At 40.3% G+C, this 11,096-nt stretch overlaps 1 protein-coding gene across 2 annotated transcripts in view; it reads left to right on the top strand.

Annotated features, from left to right (window-relative positions):
- Positions 1-257: 257 nt before the first annotated feature.
- Positions 258-11,096, top strand: part of LOC122549408 (ras-related protein Rab-3C) — a 184,065-nt gene continuing 173,226 nt past the window's right edge. Inside the window, exon 1 of one of the 2 annotated variants that reach the window (XM_043689200.2) lies at positions 258-699. In XM_043689200.2, the coding sequence (XP_043545135.1) occupies positions 682-699 (18 nt within the window). In that variant the 5' untranslated portion in view covers positions 258-681. Of the gene's footprint in view, positions 700-1,296; positions 1,408-11,096 lie in introns of those variants that run through there. The other variant, XM_043689190.2, reaches the window with a different exon arrangement.

Raw genomic sequence — 11,096 nt, 5'->3', positions numbered from 1 at the left:
TACAACTAATTCTGGAAGTCGTACTATTTTTGACAAATGGGGAAAATATTGAACTTAAGTTCCCATGATATATGTTTGTCTAGTGTATTTTAATATATGGGAATATTACATTTACTAAATTATTTGTGTATCACACGGGAATGCCTGGCTGATCTTCCACCCATAGATCAGCTCCGATTTCTAGAATGCTTTGATCCACATAGATTGAGTGGGTTGTCATATAGGTTGTCCCACCCCAGCCTCTTCGTAGCCATAAAAGGTTAATGAAAAAAACCTGCGGTCATTAAAAAAGTACAAGATAAATCAGCAGAAATAGGTGATCACATTTTTTTTCAACAATTCTTTTTTTCTTGAAAAGTCTTAGAACAGTACCGAGTGCTACCTTCTGTTCCCTTGTAAATAAATATATAATTACAACGGATGCAAACAGTCGACAGTTGCGTGTTGTCCAGAACAGCAGCATAACACGCGGATCCCGAGTCTCTGTTTGCCTTCCCTGTAGTTCAGATTATATTGCTGCTCGATGTTGAGGGGTTACACACGAAAAGCAACTGAGGACTGAAATGTGAATCTGTGGACACATTTCTCTCCAACTTGCCAACCGGAGACGATAGCATCGACATTGTTCTTTCCTTGATCGTTCGACCATCCTTATCCACGTTTTTGAACTTGTGAGAATAAATGGAGCTTTATGGAAAGGTAAGGCATTGCTTTATTATACTCACGGGCTTCCTCTTTCAAGACCGAATCTCTGTTGATATAAGGAAAGGCTGTGGTCTTTGTGAGTTTTAGACAAGATTCCATGAAAACAGCCTGTCTTTGTTCCGACTGCAAAGTCTTTAAATGAATGCTAACATTCGGGCTTCTCCGTTTTTAGGATATTTAAGGACATTTATTATTATTAACGAATGCTTACTACAAAATAATTTGCGAGAATGCAGATACATTTAAAATGTATGAAATAACGTAATACATATGATATACAAGAAGTAATGTATTGCTAAATTTGACACATTTCCTGGTTGTTTATTCTAAATATCGGTCCAACATGATGCAAGGTATCCGAGCTCGTATCCATCGCTTCCAGCCTTGTTTCTGCCAACGCCGACCGCTATCACTGTTGTTGTGTGGTCGTGGGTATTGGGGAGAAGGGGAATCGCTGGGCATGATGGGATCTGTAGTCCAATAGGAAGGACCACTCCCTTCCAATATGCTGGGGCACCGCGAGCCAAAGAACGACAAATCCCAGAAAGCAGAGCGCGACAGACGCATGCGCAGCAGCGTGTCCATGTCAATACAAAAGTGGGTGACAGCGGCAGGGAAGTGGCTCGTTGCGCTCGGCTCTCTCCGCAGCCTCAGAGGGATCACCAGCGCTCTGGCAGCATGAGACACGAGGCACCCATACAGGTCTGCTTTTAACCTTTCATCTCATTACAACACCTACCAGATGCAAACGGCGTCCGAGTGAGACTTTTTGATCAAGGAGATGGCTTTAAAACGCCTGTCACTGAACATAAGATTTTTCTCTCTCTACATGATCACAATAACTTGTATCGTATGCACAATTATAAAGGTTAAACCGTGTAATTTTGCAGGTTTTTAAATCGGAACTGGATTATTCAGTGCAGAAAAATTCAAACATTTAAATGTGGAATAAGGTGCTCAATTTTAAAAAAATGCATTGCGAATTAAGAATTTTTAAAACCAGTTTCGTTTTTCTGAGACCAGTGTATTTATTCATCCCAATTTTTGTTCCTCCATTGGTGGGTGGTCAATAGCTTAGCCGTTAGGGGTTGCTTATGTGAAGGGGATGGGGATGGGGGTGGGGGTGGGGGGAGGCAGATGGAATTATGATGACAGATGTCAAGATTGCATCCTTCATTTATGCTGCTACCTTACTGTTTGAGCACACTATCTCTCCTACTCATCGCGGGTATCTGGTGTTTAATTTAGATGGTACAGTCACCTACCAAGATGTCTGGGCTGCAGTGGAGGGGAGCCTATCCATCTGATTTTAACGTGCCGACTGTTTCATATGCAGGGATTACCTTTATAGAGATCGTGTGTCGACTCTTAATATTTTGTGATTTAAAGCATACCAGCACTTTATTCTGACAAAACAGACTTTGCCACGCTTGCCATTACATTGTAAAATAAGGAAGTCTGCTTTGTGTCCATTCGTAATTCCCAATACAGTACATACTATTTGAAGTAAAGGCTTATACCAATATTCATATTTAATAATTACTTAAAGCTGACCTAAAGCCAGAATTGTTCTGGTTATAATTAAATGTATTTTGTGGACGAAATACAGGATATTTTAATTCTGCTGTTAATTAAGGTATGATTCAGTGTCATAATGTTTTTAAACAAAATTTGCTGTGTTGTTTTTGTTGGGATGGTACACATTAAAAACATACTTCTGTGTTTGTGATCAATACACAGAAGGTGTACATTAAGCATTATATATACTCAAATTGTCATGTCTAAGGGGATTGATGATATATATTCTATAATGATGCCATTATTTTGAACTTTGTAGGTTTTTTCTAATTCTTGTCAGAGAATACAAGTTTTACATCTTTTTTTTAAAACTCATACACAATTTAGATTCTGTGAATGGTGCCAACATTTTATGCAGAATATAAACAAAAACCATTTGTAATGTGGGTCTGGATGTTCCTCCTCATAATGATGTTAAATAAGTTGGGCTGGTAATTAGCTGTAGTCCAGTAGGAGCCATAGTCAGCTATCTTTGACAGAGCGTGAGTGAGACAAATGGTTAAAGAGGTAGAGGAACAAGCATTCAGCAAGATGAGAAAGCAGCACTCCATAAACTACCACAAAATGGCTAAGTGAACTAATATTGCACATTGTAGATAAAAGTATTGCTGGATAGCTGTTCAAGGAGAAATTGAGGACTGCAGATGCTGGAGATCAGAGCTGAAAATGTGTTGCTGGAAAAGCGCAGCAGGTCAGGCAGCATCCAGGGAACAGGAGAATCGACGTTTTGGGCATAAGCCCTTCTTCAGGAATGAGGAAAGTGTGTCCAGCAGGCTAAGATAAAAGGTAGGGAGGAGGGACTTGGGGGAGGGGCGTTGGAAATGCGATAGGCGAAAGGAGGTCAAGGTGAGGGTGATAGGCCGGAGTGGGGGTGGGCGGAGAGGTCAGGAAGAAGATTGCAGGTTAGGAAGGCGGTGTTGAGTTTGAGGGATTTGACTGAGACGAGGTGGGGGGAGGAGAAATGAGGAAACTGGAGAAATCTGAGTTCATCCCTTGTGGTTGGAGGGTTCCTAGGCGGAAGATGAGGGGCTCTTCCTCCAACCGTCGTGTTGCTATGGTCTGGCAATGGAGGAGTCCGAGGACCTGCATGTCCTTGGTGGAGTGGGAGGGGGAGTTGAAGTGTTGAGCCACAGAGTGGTTGGGTTGGTTGGTCCGGGTGTCCCAGAGGTGTTCTCTGAAATGTAACCGTTCACCTGTTCATACATTGTCATCAATTAGAGTTATGAGAATCAGACCAAAACACATTGGAAAGGGACAAAAAGTTCCATTTGAAGCATAATACATGAGTGTGCTATGACACACAGCATTTATCAAAGCAATCCAGAAGGTCCCATTTTAAATTTGGAATATGCTGAAAAAAATGATTTCAGCTAGGTCAGGAGTGCTACAGTTGTCTCTGGGCTGTACAGGGACTTGATGGTTGTTCTACATCCTAATTTCCATTTGGTAATCTTCCATTTTGTATCTTTAATATTTGAATGGTCCCTTACTGCTGTTTGTCATTTACAAGAAGCTGGTTGCCCATGGACATCAGGTGACAACAGATTCCACCTCCGTTTTATTGCTCATGTGAATGATGGCCACTAGGACAGGTTATTGAAACAAGTGCAGATGGAATTAAAACTGGAGCAGCTCACTGCCTTTCTAAAGGAAAAAGAAACACCGTAAATTGCTACTGCTGTAATATAAGGTGTTAGAATCTTGTAAGCTATAGTCTTTAGTCAGTAATTTTCATTGCTTGATTGTCTGTGTTCTACTGACAATATTTAGGTGGTTCATCTAGGAAAATATTTATGTATGATAAGAAAATACAAGAGATTTAGTTCCCATGGCCTTGCTTATCATCTGTCATTCATTTTGTTGCTTCACCGTTTCTCCCATTTTCTTATTTTGGCTTTTCTTTCTGTTTTCTATTCCAGATGAGAGTGAATGATTTGTAGGCTGTTCTGGGGAAAGCTGCTTTCTACTGCACCTTCCTCTATTTATTTAAACCATATCTTCCCCTTATCTTTTTTTCATTTCAGTCTTCCTTCCCTTCCATTTGTCATCCCTATCCTTCTATTTTCTGTGTCCCTTTCCCACTGCACCCATAAGTTTCTTCTAAAGATTTTGTAACTTCCCGTGTGTTAAAGTGCACATCACTACCTTCATCGCCTAGATTTTTAATTAAACTACAAAAGTGAGGAAGCCCCACTCTTGGTGTGCAAAATCTTAGTCAAACTTCATCTTAAACATTACAATCATTTTTGGGCACTCCACCAAGGCTTTGAAAGGTGTACATTGCAGATTCACTGGGATTATACTGGATATTGAAGAGGGTAATTAATGAGTTGTTTAAAATTGCCTTGTTTTCCCTTGCTGGAAAGTTTAAGGACGATCTAGATCTAGTCTTAAGAAATGATAGAGATTTGACAGGATAGATAGCAATGAATTAATACCATTGATGGCTGAATCCAAGTCAATAATTAATTTATAATTAGAGTTCGGCCATTTTGGAATGAAACCTAAAAGCATCTTTCTCAAACGTTAGTGGAAGGTTAAAACTTTCCAAAAAACTGCAGATGCTGAATCAGTTAAAATTTTAGGTACTGTGATGGCTGGGTTAGGTAAGGCTATCCAAGGATATGATGAAAAGATAAAGTTGAGTGCATGTCAGCATGATCTTCTAGTATGGCAAACCAGATTCAAGAGCCTATCCTGTTTCTCTACATAATATTTCTGCCCTACTTCCTCAATTCCTTTGGACCTACCACTTAATCTTTGTTGTTTTCACAGAACTGATTTGAAAAAAGACAATTTGGTTTTCAAAATGTTCACTGTGCAAATAATTAAGTTGCTGACTGTGGTCAGCACAAGTTATGAGTGTTGTGAGGTAATGGGTTGGTTTCCAGTTCAGAGCTACCATTCTCTGCTTCACTTTGTAGTTATAGAGTCATAGAGATGTACAGCATGGTAACAGACTCGTTGGCCCAACTCATTTGTGCTGACCAGATATCCTAAATTAATCTAGTCCTATTTGCCAGCATTTGGCCCTTATCCTTCTAAATACTTCCTATTCAAATACTCATCCAGATGCTTTTTAAATGTTGTAATTGTACAAGCCTCCATCATTTCCTTTGGCAGCTTATTCCAGACACTCATCACCCTATGCGTGAAAAAGTTGCCCTTTAGGTCCCTCTTTAAATTTTCCCTGTCACCCTAAACCTATGCCCTCTAGTTCTGGACTTCCCCCACCCCAGGTAAAAGACCTTATCTATTTCCCCTATCCATGTCCGTTATGATTTTTTTAAACCTCTATAAGGTCACCCTTTAGCCTCCGATGGTCCGGGAAAACCGCCCCAGCCTAGTCAGTTGCTCCCTCTTGCTCAAATTCCCCAACCCTAGCAACATCCCTCTAAATCTTTTCTGAACCCTTTCAAGTTTCACAACATCCTCCTTCTAGGAGCAGGGCCGGAATTGCATACAGTATTCCAAAAGTGGCCTAACCAATGTCCTGTATAGCTACAACATGACATTCCAACTCCTATACTCAATACACTGACCAATAAAGGAAAGCATAACAAATGCCTCCTTCACTATCCTGTCTACTTAATTACTCCATATTTCTGTCTTCTCCCTTTCTGCCTTATTTTTTTTTTATTCCTTTACTCACCTTTTCCTTGATCTAGTACTACAACACTTTCCCCTTCTGCTTCAATTTGCTTTACATTCAAATTCTTTATTCTCCTAGAACCACTCATTCTTAACCCCAATGATCTCCTTACTTTTTCAGCTCCCTTTCATCCTCCAACTTGAAGTCATTTAATCTATTTCTGGCCTTATTCCTTTACCACTTTCAACCCAAAGCTTTTGATAAGAAAATACGACCTAGAGATGTTAATAATAATATGTAAATATAGCATGCCTCAATGACACCTAGAAATAGATCTGGAATGTGAAGCTTAGCAAAACATCCGTTTATCATGCGAAGGGCTGAAGGATAAGTATAATGTTAAGCTTTTGTTTAAGTTGGAAAGTGCCAACAGTGGTCTTTGTTCATTTGCTACTTGTTCAGATGAATGATTTATTTTCCTTTAAATACAACACAAAATGTACTTGTGTTCTTTTGAAATTAACCTGATATTTTTGCGCCATTGTCTGAATCAAAGTATTCAGTACTGAAGAGTACAGTTAGGTATTACATTGCCTTTATAGGCATTGTATGTTCTGGACAGCACTGTACAGGTATTGTGACTTAGAGCAAGTAAATGTTCACTTGGCCAGTTTTGTGGGTATACTTATTGGAACAGTAATGTGTGTGCATAGTTAAAGTTGCAGTTTCCAGTTAGCCCAATGAGAGTGAGCTGTATTATTACCCGTCATTTATATTGTGGACTGGACAAAATTCAATGCTGCATTTGATATAAAGAACAAGCTGTGATAATTAATTTTGTGAGTGTACTTGTTACTTTTAAGTAATTCTATTCCCAATGGTTTTCTTATCTTCTGCCTTTTTCAAGCAGTTATCTAATTTCCTTTTTAAAGCTATTATTGAATCTGCATCTATGACTTTTTTTAGCCAGTGCATTCATGCATAATATCCATGCATAAAGGAAAAGTTGACTTATCCCCCACGGACTCCTGTATCAATTAGAATAAATCCAAGACCCTTGATTTCTTTATTCACTCATGGAATGTGGGCATCACTGGTTAAGACATATAAACCTCTTTCAGGTCACCCCTCAGCCTCTGACGCTCTGGGGAAAACAGCCCCAGCCTATTCAGCCTCTCCCTACAGCTGAAACCCTCGAACACTGGCAATATCCTTGTAAATCTTTTCTGAACCTTTTTAAGTTTCACAACATCCTTCCGAAAGGAGGGAGACCAGAATTGCACACAATATTCCAAAAGTGCCCTGGGGTAAATGGACAAGATCTTTTCCCTGGGTTAGGGAGTCCAGAACTAGAGGGCATAGGTTTACGGTGAGCGGGAAAAGGTTTTAAAAGGGACCTAAGGAGCAACTTTTTCTCACAGATTTCGTGCGTTTATGGAATGAGCTGCCAGAGGAGGTGGCGGAGTCTGGTACAATTACAGCATTTAAAAGGCATCTGGATGGGTATATGAATAGGAAGGGTTTGGAATAGGCTGGGGCCACGTGCTGGTAAAAGGGACTAGATTGATTCAGAATATCTGGTTGACATGGATGAGTTGGACCAACGGGTCTGTTTCAGTGCTGTACATCTCTATGACTCTATATTTTGCCCATCCCTAATTTCCCAAAGTGCAGTTAAGAGTCAACCACATTGTTGTGGGGCTAGAGTCACATGTAGGCCATATGAGGGCAGATTTCCTTCCCTAAAGAATTTTCCTGACAGTAGTCATCATTACTGAGCTGAAAGTGTTGCTGGAAAAGCGCAGCAGGTCAGGCAGTATCCAAGGAGCAGGAGAATCGACATTTTGGGCATGAGCCCTTCTTCAGGCTCATGCCCGAAATGTCGATTCTCCTACTCCTTGGATGCTGCCTGACCTGCTGTGCTTTTCCAGCAACACATTTTCAGCTCTGATCTCCAATCCTCACTTTCTCCTAGTAGTTATCATTAGACCCTTAATTCTAGATTCTTGTTTGAATTCAAATTCTGCCATGGTAGGATTTGAATCCATGTCCCCAGAACATTAGCTGAGGTTCTGTATTGATGGTCTCGCAGTCTTACCACTAAGCCATTGATGTCCCATATTCACTAAGTCTTCAACCAAACCTTTATTAAAACAATAAATAATTGTGAACATCACTTTTTAACACTTCCTCTTAACCTTTTAATATCTAAGAATTGGCATTCTCTCTCTCTCTCTCTCTCTCTCTCTCTCTCTCTCTCTCTCTCTCTCTCATACATTCTATTTTGTTCAAAAAGTGCACAATCTGTAGGCAGTCAGTCCATGTGACATTTTATGAATTCCTACTTTGGAAATAGAACTAGTCTGACACAAAGTTGGGATACAGACAGTTTCTAACCTCATGCCTTAATGCATTGAGCTGAGATATCCCTTTTTTTTAGACTGATAAAACCTTACGTTTTCTTGGGACTGTGACTTGAAAGACGTTCTGGGATTTGCATATTAATCAATTAAAACCTGCATCCACATTCTAAGTGATTAAAGACTTAACAGTAGATTTCTTCAATACATTGCATCAGTTGTATGACACTTTGATCTTTGACTATAAATTCTGTGTCCTTTATTCTTGCCCCATTAGCTACCTGACGAAGGAGCAGTGCTTTGAAAGCTTGTACTTTCAAATAAACCTGTTGGACTGTAACCTGGTGTAGAATGATTAAACAACAGGTATCTGTACAAAATCTTTATCCAGAACAACCAGATATCTTTTGTCCAGCTGCTTGTTATATTTTGTTACCATTTTATAAAAATAAAGTATTTCCATGTTTAAATAGTTAACATTTAGGAAACACTATCTTGATACAAAGTTAATGGTCATTTGGACAAGTGTAGATTAAATAAAGAAAACCAATGTGGCCAAGCTGAAGGCATATAGAACATAGAACATTGAACAATACGGCACAGAACAGGCCCTTCGGCCCTCGATGTTGTGCCGACCTGTGAACTATTCTCAGCTCGTCCCCCTACACTATCCCATCATCATCCATGTGCTTATCCAAGGATTGTTCAAATCTCCTTAATGCGGCTGAGTTAACTACATTGGCAGGTAGGGCATTCCATGCCCTTACTCTCTGCGTAAAGAACCTGCCTCTGACATCTGTCTTAAATCTATCACCCCTCAATTTGTAGTTATGCCCACTCGTACAAGCTGACGTCACCATCCTAGGAAAAAGACTTTCAATGTCCAACCCAGATAATCCCCTGATCATCTAGTATGTCTCTATCAAATCCCCTCTTAGCCTCCTTTTTTCCAATGAGAACAGACTCCAGTCTCTCAGCCTTTCCTGATAAGACCTTCTCTCCAGACCAGGCAACATCCTAGTAAATCTCCTCTGCACCTTTTTTCCAATGCTTCCACATCCTTCCTGAAATATGGCAACCAGAACTGTACACAATATTCCAAGTGTGGCTGCAATAGCGTTTTGTATAGTTGCAGCAGCATATTGTGCTTTGGAACTCCATCTCTCTCCCAATGAAACCTAACACACCGTATGCCTCCTTAACAGCACTATCCACCGAGGTGGCAACTTTCAGGGATCTATGCACATGGACTCCAAGATCCCTCTGCACATCCACGCTACCAAGAATCTTTCCATTGACCCAGTACTCTGCCTTCCTGTTATTCTTCCCAAAGTGAATCACATCACATTTATCTGCATTGAACTCCATTTGCCACCTCTCAGCCAAATTCTGCAGTTTATCCAAGTCACCCTGCAACCTGTAACATTCTTCCACACTGTCCACTACTCCACCGACTTTAGTGTCATCTGCAAATTTACTAATCCATCCACCTGTGCCTGCATCTAAGTCATTTATAAAAATGATAAACACCAGTGGTCCCAAAACAGATTCTTGTGGCACACCATTAGTAACCAGACTCCAGGCTGAATATTTTCCATCAACCACCACTCTCTGCCTTCTTTCAGAAAGCCAGTTTCTAATCCAAACTGCTAAATCACCCTCAATCCCATGCCTCTGCATTTTTTCCAACAGCCTACCATGTGGAACCTTATCAAAGGCTTTACTGAAGTCCATGTATACCACATCAACTGCCCTACCCTCCTCTACATGCTTGGTCACCTTCTCAAAAAACTCAATGAGGTTTGTGAGACACGACCTGCCCTTGACGAAACCATGTTGACTATCTGAAATCAAATTGTTGCTTGCTAGATGATGATAAATCCTATCTTTTATAATCCTTTCCTACAACAGAAGTAAGGCTCACTGGTCTATAATTACCTGGGTCATTTCTACTGCCCTTCTTGAACAAGGGCACAACATTTGCAATCCTCCAGTCCTCTGTACTAAACCTGTAGACAATGACAACTCAAATATCAAAGCCAAAGGCTCTACTATCTCCTCCCTACCTTCCCAGAGAATCCTCAGATAAATCCCATCCATCCCAGGGGACTTGTCTACTTTCACTCCTTCTAGAATTGATAACACCCCTGCGTAACTAAGCTCGATCCTTTCTAGTCTAATATTTCTTCTCATCTACAATATTCTCCTTTTCCTGAGTGAAAACCAATGAGAAATGCTCATTTAGCACCTCTCCAATTTTCATAGGGTCCACACTCAACTTCCCACTTCTGTCTTTGACTGGCCCTGTTCCTACCCTAGTCACCCTTTTATTCCTCACATACCTATAGAAAGGTTTAGGGTTCTCCTTTATTCTATTTGCTAAAGACTGCTCATGAACTCTCTTTGCTCTTTTTAACTCTTTTAAAATCCTTCCTACCTGATCTGTAACTCATCTGAACCATCTTGTCTCATCAACACAAGCCTCCTTCTTCTGCTTAACAAGAGATGCAGTTTCTATAGTAAACCATGGTTCTCTGACCTTATCACTTCCTCCCTCCCTGACAGGGACATACCTATCAAGGACACACAATATCATGTTTAACTGACTCAGTTGAGCTTTTCAAAGGGATAACAAGATGTTTGGGGATGTATTTGAAGATGTCTTGACTTCTAAAAGGTGTCTGATAACTTGCCACACAGTATTCATGCCAGTCAAAGGCCAAGTAAGGAAGGAAGAATAGAGAGGAAGCTGTTGAATAAAAAAAGGACATCTTTTCTTTATTCTTTTATGGGATGTGGTTGTATTAGTAAGGAGAGTATTTGTATTCCATCCCTAACTGCATGAGTTGCTCCATCATTTC

This window comes from Chiloscyllium plagiosum, unplaced genomic scaffold (assembly GCF_037043375.1).
Source record: "Chiloscyllium plagiosum isolate Xiang-an unplaced genomic scaffold, Cpla_swu_hap1 HiC_scaffold_1, whole genome shotgun sequence".
NCBI lineage: Eukaryota > Metazoa > Chordata > Chondrichthyes > Orectolobiformes > Hemiscylliidae > Chiloscyllium > Chiloscyllium plagiosum.
This window is presented reverse-complemented; position numbering and strand designations above follow the sequence as displayed.